At 33.6% G+C, this 17,574-nt stretch overlaps 2 protein-coding genes across 2 annotated transcripts; one reads left to right on the top strand and one right to left on the bottom strand.

The window, feature by feature from the left end:
* Positions 1-1,053: 1,053 nt before the first annotated feature.
* Positions 1,054-11,350, top strand: LOC103504550 (phosphoglucomutase, cytoplasmic). The gene is made up of 18 exons (XM_008468896.3): positions 1,054-1,454; positions 2,064-2,145; positions 2,947-3,002; positions 5,915-6,028; positions 6,130-6,192; positions 6,662-6,781; positions 6,862-6,962; positions 7,452-7,511; positions 7,620-7,719; positions 7,817-7,971; positions 8,061-8,156; positions 9,228-9,291; positions 9,390-9,471; positions 9,574-9,749; positions 9,853-9,929; positions 10,545-10,677; positions 10,834-10,950; positions 11,045-11,350. The coding sequence occupies exons 1-18, from the start codon at positions 1,374-1,376 to the stop codon at positions 11,114-11,116; spliced, it is 1,749 nt and encodes a 582-aa protein (XP_008467118.1). The 5' UTR covers positions 1,054-1,373; the 3' UTR covers positions 11,117-11,350.
* Positions 11,351-11,689: 339 nt separating this feature from the next.
* Positions 11,690-14,462, bottom strand: LOC103504549 (pectinesterase). Its single transcript, XM_008468895.3, has 2 exons — positions 13,423-14,462; positions 11,690-12,566 (listed from the first exon to the last, which is right to left on the bottom strand). The coding sequence occupies exons 1-2, from the start codon at positions 14,333-14,335 to the stop codon at positions 11,875-11,877; spliced, it is 1,605 nt and encodes a 534-aa protein (XP_008467117.2). The 5' UTR covers positions 14,336-14,462; the 3' UTR covers positions 11,690-11,874.
* Positions 14,463-17,574: the final 3,112 nt, after the last annotated feature.

Below are 17,574 nucleotides of genomic sequence, written 5' to 3'. Positions count from 1 at the left end.
CCATTCACCATTGACCAATTGATGTCGACCAACTCCGAGCGACATTGAGTCATTGAGCATAGTTTTTCAACCAACTTTTCATTCCTCTAGCACACTACATCCAGCGCCAAATTTGATGACCGCCTTTGATAACCACCACCAACTTCTGGTGGAAACCATCCTAGACGATCAATTGCGACAGACCATTATTTTAAGTTCTTAGTTCATAGTATTTTATAATCGTCATTTATAGTAATTTGATATTAATAGAAACATTTTTAATGCATAAAAAACCAAATAAATTAAATTTGCATATAAACACTTTTGAGAAAGAATTGTCACACTTGAATTTTTTTTTTTATATATAATGTTTAAATGAAAATAACTATGCGAAAGAACATTCTTTTCTTCTAAATTTAAACACTTCCTTAGCCTAATTGATTTAAAAGATAACTTTTTGTATAGAACTCTAAATTTTAATTTTTGTTAAATCTTGAAAGATGTCAAATGGGTAAAGAACTTATTATTAGATACACAATTACAAAATATAATCACTAAGGAACCTCCATCGCAAATATAACCATTACAATTTTTTTACATTTATTATTGATTTACCATTATAGATTTACATTATAACAATAAATACAACAAACTCAATAATTTTTATATTGTTATTGTAACAACAACAATTAAGCTACTAAGTCCACTAATTTTTAAACGCGATCGTATTGAGCAACTTCTATTCCTCAATCAAATAGTGCAGTTTGATTAAAAATTGGAGCCAAGACCCAACTACATCACAAAAGCACACATAAATAACAACAAACGTAATCAATAGGTCATTTTTAAAATTACCGTTAAGTTATTAGCAAACATAACTTTCATTTTTAAACTATTACAAAAACAGACATTTTAGTTGTTTTAAAAAATGAAAACGAAGGAATTAAAATGTAGAGAATTACAAAACAAAAGTAAATTATTAAAAAGAAAAAGTAGAGAAAATTACAAGACCAATGGTAGCTTTATCAATTAAGTGTGTGTGTCGTTGTAATTTAATTTGTAGAGTTTGCATACAAAATACAAAAGAGAATCGGCATCGTTAAAAGGGAGCGGGTCCTGCGAACGGAAAAAGAAAAAGGGGAAAAGTTGCATCGTCTAATTCTCATCTATAAACATAGAGATAATATTGTTCCCTCTCTACGTGTCGTTATAACTCAACATTTCTCACTTCCGTTTCGCTTCCCTTATTTGTACAAATACAAAACCGCAGAATCAAGCAAACCCATCCCCCCCCCGCACTCATCGCCCACTGCTTCCTCTCTATATTAATCTCCCTTCTCCCCCATTTCCCCCTATCTCCCTTCAATTCCCTCCACTTTTCTTCTCATCAACCCATGGCTCGCTTCAATGTCACCAAGAAGCTCACATCCCCCATCGATGGCCAGAAACCCGGTACTTCCGGCCTCCGCAAGAAGGTTCCTTCACCATCTTCCTCTATTTCATTTTCACTTCAATTTCTTCTTTGCGTTCTTTATCATCTGTCTGGATCCGTCTCATTTTTTTTATTGTGATTTTTCATTCTGTTAGATCTTCTGTTGATCAGTATAGTGGGAGAAGGATTCTGAGTTTCTTATTGATACGTGATCTCTCGTAGTATTTCTTTTCGCAATTTGTAGGTTTTAGCGATGGATGCGTTTCTGTGTTCCTTAATTTGATTCCCTCATTTCTGAGTGATGCATGATCGTTTGATCTTCTTATTAGATATTCGATTATGTTGGATTGGAACAGTGCACTAGATCTGGTGCCTTACTTAACTAACTCTCTTACGATTGTTATGGAAAACAAGGACCTTCCTATCTTTATTCTCATTTCTCAAATATTCTACTCTCTATTTCAAACGGATTTAATCTTTTATTTGTTAAATATTCTATTTGGAGAGTACGATTATTTCATATGCTAGTTGATCTTTACACGGTACGATTGTATATTGTTGCAATGCGATGTTCCTTCCTTTCTGTTTCCACACTGGACTGATTTTTTTTGTTTTTTTTGTTTTTGTTTTTTTGTGGCTGGATCTTTTCTAGGTAAAAGTATTCATTCAACCGAACTACTTGGAGAATTTTGTTCAATCAACATTTAATGCATTGACTACTGAAAAAGTCAGAGGTAGTGGTTGTTTCATTTGAAAATACAACTTCCTGTTAGTTATCGTTCTATCAAATAACTGTTAGAAAGGGGTACAATAAGACACTCTAGTGACTATATAGATTTATCTTTTACGATCCTGGAAATAAAGGAAAATTCCCCTACCGTCAGCATTGTGTGGAAACTAGAAAGCAAGTCAGTATGCTTAATCATGTTTGATTTACTACCTTAATATATGAAGATAAATGATTTGTTTTAGTTAAGAAACAAATTTCGTTGATGTATGAAATATACAAAAGAAGCATAAAGCTAGAGCCAAGGGAGTTACTTGAAGATAAACGTGTAGGGGAATACATCCTTTAGATAAGGAGACAAAAATTCTTCACCGTCAGTTGATGACCAGTATTTCTCAGACCTGCCTCTTTTCTACTTGTTAATTTGTTCTGATGGATTCTATCAGTTCATCATTACTAAATCCTAATTTTAGGTGTTCATCGTTGATGGTAGCGCTTGTCCCTTGCTTGACAAAGGCATTAGGTGTCAATATTATATTTGCCTACTACCAGTCTTTATAGTGCTCTATGTTCCTGTTACTTATGCTTGCTTTTTGCATGGAGCCTTTGACTCCTCCCTCTTGACTAATTCATTATGCAAGGATCTCACTTTTTAACATTTGTTCTTCTGACTGGACATGGAATTCACTTTGTAATGATGACTCATTTGTTGGCCTTAAACCGCCATTCTTATGTGGCTAATTTTTGTTTTCCACCAGGGCATTAGTCTTATGGATTTTCCTTTAACAATTTTGTTTTTTGTATAAAGGGGCTACACTTGTTGTATCCGGAGATGGACGCTATTATTCAAAGGATGCTATTCAGGTATTATCACAAGTCCACCCCCCCAAGGGAAATTCAAGTAAAATCAGTGAAAAATGAAATAACTTTTAATATCGTACTTACTGTTGTCTGTAATTATCTTTTCAATTGATTGATTTATTATTATTATTATAGAAACCAAGCTTTCATTGAGAAAAAAAATACAAGGGAATGCAACAACAATGCCCAATATGGCTTTCAAAGCTCCATTTTTGCTTTCAAATCAATGCCTACAATGGAAGAGCCACCACAATTGAAGACCTACCATGATAAAGAAAAAAAAGGCTTGTAGAGGATAGTTACAAAAAGCTTTAGACACCCACGCGGGCAATAAATTTGGTCAGAGCCCTCATCCTATTTTTTCTAATCCCCTTCAAGTTCTCTCATTCCTTTCTAGCCAAATATTTGCTTGCCAAATAGTACAACCTTTATCACAAAAGTGCTGGTGGAATAAGATCTCCTCCAACATAAGATGAATGTAATGTCCTAGACCCGAGATTTGGAATTTGATTTTGGCAACTGATGGCGCTGACATTCCCTTGCATCCCTTGCAACATGGCAACATCATCCTTGCTTGTCTTAAAGGCTTATTAAAGTGAATGTTGTCCCCACAAACCAACATGAGTCCATTCAGGATGCTTTGTCCTTACTCACATGAGTTTTAGGAAAATTTGTAGGAGATCACCCAACATAAAATTGTTCTAAGCTAAGCACGCTTAACATTGGAGTTCCTATGATTGAGCTACCAAAAAGGAAAGTGCACCTTATCGATATAGGTAGTAACTTTCAATTCTTTTAAGATTTTCTTAACCTTTCATGTCCTCACGATCCTTCTCATTTGGATATGATCTCGATTCATTCATGTTCCTTTCTAAAGTTAGGGCGTTATAATGACAATCTCTACCATGAACCATACTCATACTCACTGTTTCTAAAAAGGTTCCCCAAACAATCTAGCAATCTTGTGTCTTCGAAGAATGTAATTCAAATTGTCTGATGCCTTCTTGCAACAATGCACCACTATGACCTCAATGTAAGACTAGCTAGACAAAAAAAAAAAAGTATTTATTGTAATTATTATGAATCTTTGAAGAGTGTGATTCCAAATCCTCTCAAATTTGCATGCGAGCCAAGCAAGTAAGACATTTATAGAAAATTGGTGAATTTGACCACGAATGAAGATCATGGTTGAGGAATCCATTATTTCTCCTTCACGTTCTTCTTTCTTCTCCTTGGAATTTTGACATTCATTGTTTGATAGAGAAATAAAAAATGTTGTGAAGCCTCTTTCGAGGCTGTTTGTGTTTACCTTGTACATAGGGTTTTTTTTTTTTTTTTTTTTTTTTTGTATTTTGTATTTTGGAGATTCCTCTCTCTTGAGTTTGTCCCCTTTTCTTCTCATTGGGAAAGTTCAAATTCCAGAGAAGACGAAATTCTTTGGTCGGAGGGTCTTGTTTCTCAGGGTGAACTCTATGGATTGGGTTTTGAGACATTCTTCTTTAGTCTAAGGCTCTCAATGGTGCAGACTTTTAAGTGTATGTGTCATTTCCTCAGTTATTGTCGGTTAGCTTACTCTATCTAGTATATATATTTTTAGCTATTTGGTGTTAGCCTTGTGAGGAGCAAGGACTGCAATCTGCAGTACTATGATGGAGGTGATCCTCTTGGTTTTTGCATCAGTTCTTTAATGATAAGGGTTAGATTTTATGGCAGGTTAGATTATCTGCCACCTTGTGAGGTTTGTGGCTTGGAAGAAATAATAGAGCGTTTAGCATTTAGGAGGAGGTTTGGTTGTTAGTGAGGTTTAACACATATGGGTGCGACCTTAAAGGATTTTTGTAACTATCTGTTGGGACTTAGTATTAGGGATTGGAGCCATTTTCCATATGGTTAGTTGGTTAGCTCCTATGGTTTTGGCTGTCTTTTTGTATCCAACCAACATGTTTTTTTTTCTATTCTTCCATTTCTTCTCAATGAAGCTTGGTTTCTCTTAAAAAAATATTATTGTTAGATTTGAAGGTAGTTTACTGCAATATTCCTTTTGACATGGGCTTGATCAATTTATATTGTTTCTTATTTTTTCCGAGTTATTTAGTTAAGTAACAACCTTTTACCCTTTTAATTATACAATCTGTATTCTACGGCTTTCTTATTTCTTTGGTTTTCTTTATCTGAGGAAGACACCAACAAGCTATTTCTTTTGGTTTGCTGAACGTACACACAATATACACTATACTTTCTGAATTTTGAGTAACCAAATTGTATTGTTCTCCCTTTGGAACCTATGAGTGATATCACTATGTTGAAAAAATAAGCAAAGGTGACTTGGTCATAGAAATATGCATGACATTCTTATTTTTTTTTTAAGGAAATCCTTTTTTTGCAACTTAGTGTTAGATGATGTAATATTAAAATTTACTTCACCCATTAATTTAAGCTTTTGGGTCAATCAATGATTTGAAATGGAACTAGACTACGTGGTCCAGGAGGTCTTTTGATCAAAACTTCCAACTCTTGCAATGTTATTTTCTCCCCAATTAATATTCATTTCCACTTGTTGGGTCTTCTACATATTTCAAGGCTATAAGTGAGGGTGAGACCCATTAGTTTAAGCTTTGGGGTCAATTGATGATTTAAGACTTAGTAATGGTAGAAATGTGTAAGAACAATTTATTCGTCCTCTCTTACATTCCCGACACCTAAATGGCATGGTAGGGAATATTGCTAATAGGCTTCCATTTTATGTTAAAAAACTCAGCTTCCAATGTGAACCTGCAAATTTTTACATCTGATTAATGGAAGCCCATTTTCTGGATTTCTGTTCAGAACTATTTTTGGTTTCTCCATTTATGCAAATTTCCTATTAAATTGATGTCATGTAACCCATATTTTATATTTTTATGTTTTAATTACAGATAATAATTAAGATGGCTGCGGCAAATGGGGTACGCCGTATTTGGGTTGGTCAAAATGGTTTGCTTTCAACCCCTGCTGTGTCTGCTGTCATACGTGAAAGAGTTGGTGTTGATGTAAGTGGAATTACTTTTATACATTTGCTACAATTCCAGCAAGATGACAATATTTTCAAGTCTTTCATTATATTAGCCATGAAAGTAACTTTTGATATCAGGGATCCCGAGCATCAGGAGCATTTATTTTGACTGCAAGTCACAATCCAGGAGGTCCTCATGAGGTAGTTATCATTTATTTGCTACTTTTCCTCTCTGTGCTGAATGACGTTCCTAAATTAATTCAGTTATGTCTGGGAATATCTTCCATCTTTTTAATACATTTTTCCTTTAGGGGAAAAAGAAAAAGTACAAAAACAAAAAGACTGACAATGCCTGTAAAGAGTGGCTTTCTTTCTTGTTTATTTGATAGGAATTGTAATAAATATTCAATTGCCTAGAAGTTGGTTGTATTCTTTTTGGTCATCATAACCGGGACTCTCCTTGTGAAGGATTTTAGAACTAAAGGATTGCATTCCTACGTTTGCTGTACTTTCTGCTTCAATGCATTTGGTTTCTCAAAGAAGTGCATGAATAGTTGAGATGCACTAAAAGAGTATTGGCACATCTAGAGGACATCAAATTATTACTTTGATCTAAATTACCGCATTATTTGTTATACTTTATTTATTATGGGGAAGAAAACCTTTGCAGGATTTTGGGATTAAATACAACATGGAAAATGGCGGCCCTGCACCAGAGGGAATTACTGATAAGATCTATGAAAACACAAAAACCATAAAGGAGTACCTAATTGCTGAAGATCTACCTAACGTACTTTCCCACTCTCACATTAAAATTTCTACATACTCATCACTTAATTCTTGTTTATTAAGCCATGTTGTTTGTCTTAGGTGGATATTTCCGCAATAGGTGTTTCTAGCTTTGGTGGACCTGAAGGACAATTTGATGTTGAGGTTTTTGATTCAGCTAGTGACTACGTGAAGTTGATGAAGTAAGCTTTGTTGATCAATATCATTATCATCATGACATGCCATATCATTATTATTGCTATTTCTCCCTCCATTTGTTTCCTTTGTTACTGTGTCTTCCTTTATTTCTTGATGAGATTTTTTGTGATTACTCATTGTCAGATACCGTCAGTTTAAATTCATATTGAACCAGTGTAATTAGTCAATTATTATCATTGCTTCCCTTGTCAAACCTGTGATGGTGCATTCTTATTTTCTCGTATGCAAAATATGTACTTTGTTTTCGCAATTAAATGGTCTTTTTAAATGTTTATCCCCTTGAAAACTTCTTGTATAAGGAGTGATGAGATCAATTTCCTCGTCCTGTTTAGAAGGTATGCTTTAGAAAGTGTCTCGTAGTGTGATGTTTCTATACTGTTGATGTTTGGTAGCTGAATAGAGAGTCATCATCTCGTGATTATCTTTTGCGTTCATTGTTTCAGTTTTTGATGCTGTTTCTCTTAAATTAACAGGTCAATATTTGATTTTGAATCTATCCGCAAGCTTCTAACCTCTCCCAAATTTTCGTTCTGGTATGTAGATTCTCTGGTGGAACCATTTCCAGTGGAACATTATCCTCTTCATTTGTAATTCTTTATGTTATGACCTTAAATACTAAGATCACCATGTTTCTTTTAAAGTTATGATGCTCTACATGGTGTTGCTGGAGCATATGCAAAACGTATTTTCGTGGAAGAGCTTGGTGCACAAGAAAGCTCATTACTGAACTGCGTACCTAAGGTTGTGGCCCTTCTGAACATGCTTTGGCTTTTCTTATATGATTTTTACTTATTTCCCAATTTTCACTTTTCCTTATTACTCGTGACTGGTATAACAGGAGGACTTTGGAGGAGGTCATCCTGACCCCAATTTGACTTATGCCAAGGAATTAGTTGATCGTATGGGATTGGGTAAATCAAGCTCTGGAGAACCTCCAGAATTTGGTGCTGCTGCTGATGGTGATGCTGATCGTAATATGGTCCTTGGTAAAAGGTAGTATAGTATTGCCTAACCAATGGTACTGATATGTAATAACATTTCCTTTTCAATTGTTTTTTATATGTTCTATTGTACTTTTTCAGGTTTTTTGTCACTCCTTCGGACTCTGTTGCCATTATTGCTGCTAATGCTGTTGAAGCTATTCCATACTTCTCTGCTGGTTTGAAGGGTGTTGCCAGGTGTTAGTTTCTGTTGCTTAACTTTTGTCACTTTTCCAAGTCTCCTGTTCTACTCTGCCTATTTTTTGGTGCCCCTCCTTGTGGAGACACCTTCTTTATGTTGTATTTCTGTGGTTTTTCTTTTCTTTTTCCGATGAGCACTCTTTAAACACTACTTCCCGGCCTAGCGTTAAAAGGGGAGACATAGTCTCAATAACTAAGTAAGAGGTCAAGGATTCAATCCATGGTGGCCATCTACCTAGGAATTAATTTTCTACGAATTTCCTTAACACCCAAATCTTGTAGGGTTAGGCGGGTTGTCCCGTGAGATTAGTCGAGGTGCGCGTAAGCTGGCTGGACAACCCACGGATATCAAAAAATAAAAAAAATAAAGAACACTGTTTCCACCCTCTATTTATTTGTTTTGGTATCTTTTTTAAAAACATTTTCAATATCTCAACCAAAATTTGAAAATTAAAAGTAGTTTCTTTAGATTCTTTTCCCCTAAAATTTAGCTAAGAATTCAAGTGTTCTTTTTTAACAAATATGAAAAATATACTCCCGATCGAATATTTTATCATTCTTGGTCGCATGAAGACCTCCATTCTTCATGATTTGCGCTGCTAAGATATGACCACTTGGACTCATCAAGACTATAAAATTGCATTACTTTCTAGTTTGTATTCAATCCACAGTTCAATTTGCACAGTTGTTAAAGTTTGGAAGTACTTCAAGTCTTGAGTTTGTTGTTAAATGAACTAATGAATATAAAACTAAACCTTTAGGATTTGATCTGATTATATAAAGATATAATTTTGATAAATTAGGCATGGTAGTTTTTGAGTTGCTGCATAATGTATTTCGTTGGGTAGGGTTTAAATCATATGAAAATGGAATGAGTTCATGGTGAATGAACCATCTGTTTTAAATTTACTGTGGAAGAACTCAACAAGTTTGTAGATGTCGGACATCTATTGGGCCTTTTGCATGTTCATTAAGAAATGCCTTTGTTCTTTAGACTTCTTCGAACATTTAAAACTCTTTGAGAAAAGTCATTGAACTTATTTGATGTTCTAACCCTAATATTTCTAGGAGCATGCCAACCTCTGCTGCACTAGACGTGGTTGCCAAAAACTTGAAGTTGAAATTTTTTGAGGTCAATTCAAGACTTAATTCTTTTATCTTGAACTTCACATGTTGTTTGCATCTTGTGTACTGACGACTAATTTTGATATTGCCATATATTTTCTCCAGGTTCCTACTGGTTGGAAATTTTTTGGTAATTTAATGGATGCAGGAATGTGCTCAGTCTGCGGGGAAGAAAGTTTTGGAACTGGTCAGCCTCTGGGTTTTCTAATTTATTTAGATTTCTGGTCGCTCCAGAACTGATAGATTCTGTACTTAACTGATTTTTTTTCTTTACCAACTTCTTGAGCAGGATCTGACCATATTCGTGAAAAAGATGGAATTTGGGCAGTTTTGGCTTGGTTATCCATTCTTGCTTATAAAAACAAGGGAAACCTTGATGGTGGGAAGCTCGTTTCAGTCGAAGACATAGTTCGCCAACATTGGGCCACCTATGGTCGTCATTATTATACTAGATATGATTACGAGGTATTCATTTTGTTTATTTAAATTTTTTAAGATGCCAGATGTTATCATAAATGGATTTGAAATTTCTTATTTTTATGGATGGTTTCTTTATTTATTTCTTTAGAATGTTGACGCTGGAGCAGCAAAGGAACTGATGGCAAATCTGGTGAAACTGCAATCTTCACTTGACGAAGTGAATGGGTATGCTTTTCTTTTCTTTTCTTTTTTTTTTTTTTTTTTTTTTTTGGTGTTTATTCCCCCACTTGAAATTGAACATGTTATCTAGTCAGTTGCAGTTCGCAACTTCGCATTCATCTAAGTCTTGCCCAGATATAGTTTTTATTTTTTATTTTTGAGTACGGATTGACAACTCTTTGGTCTTCTGGCTTTCTTTATCGTTTATAAGTGGTAAGCCCCTAGGTAGTGAGCGTTCGACTCTCTGAAGGTATTTATTTACAACGAACTTTGTTTAGGATGAAAAACACCAAGGATTAGTTCCACAAAGAAGATTAGTGTTCAACATTGAGAAACAGCTTAGTTCAGTCAAAACTGAGCCGTGTTGCATTTTCTGAGTGTTCTCGTTTGATGAGTGTAATTGCTAATACTTTCAGTTTGTTATTTGTTTAAATTTGAAAATCGTCTGATAAGTTTAATTGCTAATAGTTTCAGTTTGTTATTTGTTTGAATTTGAAAATTGTCTTTATGTATTTTATCTTGTGTGTTGTTATGAAAGAGTTCGGAACTCAAAATTTTCGTATGTTATATTTTGGTTTCAATTTATACTCTTTAATGGATAAACACTGGCATTCTATACAGAATTGTCAAGGGAATCCGTTCAGATGTGGCAAAGGTTGTCCATGGTGATGAATTTGAGTATAAAGATCCGGTTGATGGTTCCATCTCCAAGCACCAGGGTATTCGATATTTGTTTGAGGATGGTTCACGACTGGTAAGTTGGTTATTTTGAGCCGGCTTTCCAGCTCCCTATAGGAATTTACACACACACACACACACACTAATCAGGACTTTTACTAAATTGTGTGAACAAAAATTTTAGTAAAAATGAAGAGTTGGTTATATATTCTCAACCTTTACATGGTTGCAGGTCTTCCGCCTATCTGGAACTGGCTCTGAAGGTGCAACAATTCGGCTCTACATCGAGCAATATGAGAAAGATCCATCAAAAACCGGGAGAGATTCTCAGGAAGCCCTTGCTCCCCTGGTTAGATCTCTTGCTCCAATTTAAAGAAGAAGTAAAAATCCATTTTTGCTAAGTATCCGATTTATATCGACTCGATTATTATATCTGGTTTCAGGTGGAAGTTGCTCTTAAGCTCTCAAAAATGCAAGAGTTCACCGGGAGATCCGCACCCACCGTCATTACATAAATGGAGTTTATACACAACCTTGATTTTTGAAGAAATAATTGTTGCTTAGCTTGCGGTGGCGCAAGATATAATCTTAAAACATCACTGTAAGTGCTTCCAGAGTGTTTGTTTGTTTGGCGGGAAAACTTTAGCCTACATAAATTTTGGTGTTTGTGTTAATAATCTTGATGCTTCTTTGTGAAGCTCGACTAAGTTACAGAATATAAATATATATATATATACACTTCATATCAATCTGGTCTTACCTTATGTGCCAAATTTGCTAATTAATCTTCATAACTATTTCCATGTCCAAACCCCACCCACATTGATTGAACTGAAAAATGGATTTATTTATTTTTATTGTTATTATTTACTAGTATTATCAAAGTATAGAACTCTTTGAACTATAATAAGCTAGCTACCTGACCCTTTTTCTCCTCCAACAAGTTCTACCCAACATTTTCTCCCACTTCATTTCTCTTCCAAATAGGCCTTTTTGGGCTGTTTTCTTAGGATAGTTATTTTTTCATTTCTTTTGTAACTTTCAGCCGTTGTCTTTAAAATAATCTATTATATATTTATATAATCTAATTAAGATAGAATTAAAGTTTTATTAACTAATTATAAACTTAGCAATCAATTTTCATATGTTTTTTTTGGGAACTTTCACCAGCATCGATATATTATGCATACAACTCTGGAGGTGTATTTTTACAATTTTATTTTTCCCATCTCCACCACATTTAAGTTCCAATAAAAGACTTGGGATATCATTATCATACCCCATTTACAAATGGCACTCCGGTGGTAGGAATCCAACCTCTTCCTCCCAAGAAACTCTCCACTGTAAACCCCTCTGCCTCCGTCGCACTCGTCATCACATGGTATCCCGGCCACCGCACCCTCCCTTTTGTATTAGCCCCACCACCAATGTTCATAAACTCCCCATAATAAATCGTCCTTAGACCGAAATCTCCGGCCCAAGGGAGCCACCCGGCCGGTTCAATCAAACCGTCCAAATAACTCTTCATTATCACCGTCCTCGAATATGCTTTCCATGGCCGCCCCAAATAAGTTCCGTACAAACCTTGTACCGGCTTCAAATCCGGCGCCGCTTTGATGACCGAATTGTGGATCACGAACCCGGTATTCTCATTCGGGTCGGATCTCCCCTGGGCCGTGATGGTGTTTTTTTGGTTCATCATCGGCTTTCTCACGAAGATGTTGCAGTTTTGAAAAACCACGGCGCCGTCGCCGAAAATGAAGTCGACGGTTCCATAAATGTGACATTCACGGTAAAATTGGCGGTTTGAGTGGGCGTATAGAGTGTCTTGGTAGCCCTTAAAGCTGCATCGGTAAAAAATTGAGCGATCGGCATTAGAACGGAGTGCCACGGCTTGGTGTTTCTCCGGTCCCGCTGTGTTCTCGAATGTCATATCTTTCGCGATGAATCCTTCGCCGGCCACCGCTAGAATTAGTAATTTAGTCAGTATTTCAATCAACATGAGTTAAAATCTTCTTTTTTTTGGGCAGTTTTGATTTATATGTTTTTATTCAAATAGAATGACCAAATCCTAAAAACACCAATCAAAACTAATCTTTGCTGACGAGCAATATTGCATCAACAAAAAAAAATTCTCTTATACACAAAGTTACAACTTTTTTTTTTCTAAAGAAATGTGAAAGGTTTATAATGTTCTTAGTTTTATGTTGTGATTTACGGCTAAACTAAAATATTTACCTTATGTAATAATATTTTAGATTTTATCGATGATAAACACTTATATACTTTTATCACTGTCTATTTGATAGAAGCAATCTCTATCAATGTCTTCTATCAATGTCTATTATTGATAGAATATAAAATTTTGCTATATTTTGTGAATATTTTGTCAAATTTATTATTTTTTTACAATTTTCTTATTTATAATTATAAAAAAATTTCAAATTTTATAAATAATACCCACTAATAAATATGGATGAAGTTCTATTAGCTTCTATTATTGTCATCGTTAATATACATATTTGGAAATATTCCTAAAAAAACATATATGTTTTAACCTAATTTTTCTTATTAGTTTAAATCAACTTACAAATTTTTACTATACCGTACACTAAAAATACTAATAAAATAATTTGAAACTTAATATAGAATCAAATAATTAAAATTCTTTATAAAAAAACTTAGAAAACAAGATCAAAGCCAAATTGAAGCTTTTTAAATTCAAAACTATTTGAAGCTATAACTAATGGAATTCAAATGCATGCATGACAGTGAAGCAATATAACAAAAAGTTTGGATCAAAATGTAAATATGTACAAACCAAAAGTGGCTGATTGGAAAGTTGTTGATCCATCTTGTACGTTCTTCATGGCTGTGATGATCGTTCTATCCATTCCATCTCCAATCATCATTACATTCTTCATGCTCTTCTTAATCACAACATTCTCTTTGTAAATCCCACCTTTAACATATATAACAAACCTTTCACTTCCACTTCCCTTCCTCGCCTCCTCCGCCGCGGCCACTGCCTCCGATATCGTCCTAAAATCACCACTTCCATCTTGGGCCACCACCATATCCGCGCCCTTTCCGACCATATCCCGGAGAAGCGTCTTATCATCATCGTAAACCCACTCGGGACACAAGCCATCTAGTAACGGCTGGCCACAGGAGGTGGAGGAACTACTGGCGGGTGCCACCGCAGCCTTCGTGATGGCAAGAGAATTGCTAACCAATTTTGAGAAGTTACTCATAATTTGAATTGGAAGAAAGAAATTATTTGAATTATCGAAATCTCGAAATCCGTCTAGACATGTTTGATGGTTTGCTAATGAAGCACTTAGCATCGTCAAATGGTCGATCGAGTTAACAATCGTGGAACTGAACGCCGAACGATTGAGCTTTGCAATCGAGTCCTCATAGAATTCCAAACAGTCGATTAAAGCGACTTTATTTCTATTGTCATCATCAAATGAACCAAGATCCATGATAGAGCGAAGATGGTCGTGTACCTTCCTGGCTTGGTTCAAAGTGGCTTGAACAGCTGAGTTTCGAAAACGGGTGTTTAGATAGGTTTCATCAATATCGGCAGTTGGTATGTTGTCGTTTGGGTTTATGTAATGAAAGCAGAGGTCTGGATATGGGGTTTGGGAGCAAGACATGAAATTATTGAAGCTTCTGCCATGGATGATGACTAGTAATGAAAAGAGAAGAAAACAATACAAGAATTTCATAGCAATGACTAATTATTTTTACTAAGAAATGGAGTTTATTTCTCTATGAACAAGTGCGTGTGTTGTTTTAGTTTCAATAAATAAGGGGAATAGAAGGATTTTATAGGAAAAGAAGATGAGGGAGCAAACATAGTTTAGATTTTGAAAAAGTGATATAATATTTTCAAACTAAATAGTTGAAATGCTTTGAATTCATTATCTCACGCATCCAACAAACTAAATACATAACTTCACTCTGTAATTATTATTCACAATATTTGTAATTATTTATCATGATAATTTAAGAATTGTAGAGACATACAATTATAATAAACTATCTCCAATCCCAGATGATATAGTTTGTTCTCTTACCTTGTAGGTATAGTTGACATCACTATTAACAAACCACATATTTTTATATATCGATTTTTCTTTACGTTTCTTTTATTTCTTACTTATTGATTTCGTAACATTAATTTCGTTTCAAATATCAAGATAATTTTCACAATATAAATTAAAATTTGTGAGATAGATGTAATTGAAACCAAATCCAAAGACTTAAAAGAACTAAATACATAGAGATTTAGTAATAAATGAAAATTTAGACCTATACAATTAAGTGTCTTAGTTTTCTCCCTACAAATTATAGTTAGATATAATTGTAATTCACAAATGAATATAATTATTAATTAAGTAATAGTTGGACATTGTTTTCAAATACACATGAAGCTCGAGCTTTGACTATGAAATGTGTTTAGTTTTAAGTAATTTGTTCAAATAATTTATCTTTTCTTACCTTCATGTCCACTTGTAACAATACCCACGTGGCATCATTGGATAGTACTTCAGAAACTTGAAGGACACGTGCCATGATATTACCTTTCGACCTACATTTGATTTTTGAATTTGTTGTTTGGTGTATATGTATATATGTGTTCTATCCATCTCATGATAAGGGTGAATCAGTAGTACTATATAGTTTTCAAACCTTCTTTAATTTAATTAATGCTTACAAAGGTATTATCTCTTCAAATTAATTAGGGAAAAGTTCTATAAAGGTTCATCATCTTTCATTTATGTCCATGCAAATATACTCACTTAGGTGTAAACACTAAAATCAAAATCTTGGTAACTAATTATAGGTGACGTAGTGATTTACATAAACTCGACATTTAAGTTTCTTACATTACTTAACATTTGAGATAAATGTAAACAATTATTTTATATCAAATTTTTTTTCATCATATGACATTTTCTAATAACTAAAAAATCACTCACACTCTTTATAAAAGAGATGTTATTAACTAGTTTTGAAATGAAAGCCTCGTGTTTATTTAGTACTGTTCGTAATTATTTTGTTAATAGATTTTTTTTAGATATTGATTTTTTAAAATAAAATAAAAATTGGAAATAGGATTTTTTTTTTTTTTTTAATTTAAGATAGTATATAATTTACAAACTCTAATAAATGTGACATTCTTTTGTGTTAATCCCATTCTTTTCAAAATGTGAGATTCAATTTAACTTAGAAAATTATAATGGATAAGAAAAAAAGTTACATTTGAATAGAAATATGAAGTGACGACACAGGCAATTAAAGTAGCTTTTTAGTTGTAAATAAATATTTTGCCTAAAATGAATATGCAATTAATTACTTCAAGTACTTTATAATTTGGATACCAAATATTTGGTGTAATTGATATCACTTTTCAAGTATAATAATGACCATTTGCTTTCCAAACCAAAATTCATATAAAAAAGAGTGTTAGGAGAAAAAACTTTACAACATATTGAAACTCCTAAACTATTATATATCACATCTAAAATCTAACTGCTCAAAAAACATCAAAAACATTTAATTTTTCTTTTTTGTTTGTCTTTCCAAATGCATTTTTCTTCCCAAAATGTTAAGGAAATAAAAAGTTTAGAAGATACAAGAATGGGTTTTTGGAGGGTTTTATTTTATAAAGAAATTTCTATAATTTTTCTATTGACATTTCTTTTATTTTCTTAAAAAAAAAAACTTATTTATCATAAATATTATAATAGATGTCCATTTCATTGTCATGTGTCACTTCCTTTCAAATCAAACTCCTTTACCTAATTACCATGTGTCTTAAAGATACTAATTTTTAGCGGCTATATAATGTACTGATTATGCTTGTCAAATTACCTATAAATAATAACATTTTATGAGTTTTGTAAGACACACATATTGGTGATATTTCCTCACAAATGGTAGATAGTGAACTTTTTTTAGAGAAATTTCTATTTTCTTAATTTCTTAATTTATTATTTATTTTCTTTTATTTATATATTATATTATATTTTCTCATCGACAATGTCTTATTTTACAATATTATTTTTATTTTAATTACTATGAATAAATGTCATAAATGTGTATCGAAGACTTTCGTGAGCATACAAAAAAATGAAGTTAGGGAGATGTTCAAGACAAAATCCAAAGCGCGCCGACTCTATAGGGTATTACAAGAAGGCATGTGGAAATACGCGTACTAGAAAAATAATAGTCAATTCCTTGAGGTTTCAGTCGACCGCATTCTGAGTCAACAAATATATACCAATGAGTGAGATTCATATTGAAATCTTGTAACCCAAGAGCCAAAAATGTCTATGACACCATTCTAATCAAATATAATTGTATAGTTGTGTGTCGAATGATAAGACTTATAAATAACTTCATTCAACCACCCATAAGTCCAATTTGAACAATATTAAAAGTACAATCATCCGAAGTTTATGAATTTTTTTTAAGACAAAACACATTTTTATTAACTTATGACACTTTTTCTCTTCCCTACGTGAAAAGCTCAAATGTGGGTATGGTCTTAGGGAAAGTCAAATGGGTTGTACTGTATATAATTGTTATAGCTAACTAGATTACTATTGTTTAATACAAACAATCATGGGCATAGGGAGATCAAACATTTTACTTTATATTTGAATTAGTTAAGTTATTTATAATTATCACACTAAATTTAGCGACATAGATTTATTCTTTAAATCGAAAGTTTGATCTCAGAAATAAATTATATCTGTAATGGTAATACATAGAGCCTATATTTGTTATATTTATCCACTGGTAGACCTAACTTTGAGCCCCATGCCTTGAGAAACTAAGGCCCATCAGTTTCTGGTTCTCTTTGGGTAAAATGATAGTTGGGTTTATGGGCCTTCCTGTAAAAACCTCCGTTCCTCTTTCATGGATTTTCATTCCATTTGATTGAGGTTATTAAGGG

The sequence above is a fragment of the Cucumis melo genome, chromosome 9 (assembly GCF_025177605.1).
Source record: "Cucumis melo cultivar AY chromosome 9, USDA_Cmelo_AY_1.0, whole genome shotgun sequence".
Classification (NCBI taxonomy): Eukaryota; Viridiplantae; Streptophyta; class Magnoliopsida; order Cucurbitales; family Cucurbitaceae; genus Cucumis; species Cucumis melo.
The sequence above is the reverse complement of the archived record's forward strand: the minus strand, read 5'-3'. Positions and strand labels throughout refer to the sequence as shown.

What these genes read in the sequence shown, in the direction of transcription:
- LOC103504549 (XM_008468895.3), bottom strand. Translation starts at nt 14,335, where the DNA reads ATGAAATTCTTGTATTGTTTTCTTCTCTTTTCATTACTAGTCATCATC. An exon ending in TTTCCAATCAGCCACTTTTG is followed by an intron (nt 12,567 to 13,422) that starts GTTTGTACATAT and finishes TACTAATTCTAG; the next exon opens with CGGTGGCCGGCGAAGGATTC.
- LOC103504550 (XM_008468896.3), top strand. Translation starts at nt 1,374, where the DNA reads ATGGCTCGCTTCAATGTCACCAAGAAGCTCACATCCCCCATCGATGGC. An exon ending in AATATGGTCCTTGGTAAAAG is followed by an intron (nt 7,972 to 8,060) that starts GTAGTATAGTAT and finishes GTACTTTTTCAG; the next exon opens with GTTTTTTGTCACTCCTTCGG. An exon ending in GGTTTGAAGGGTGTTGCCAG is followed by an intron (nt 8,157 to 9,227) that starts GTGTTAGTTTCT and finishes TAATATTTCTAG; the next exon opens with GAGCATGCCAACCTCTGCTG.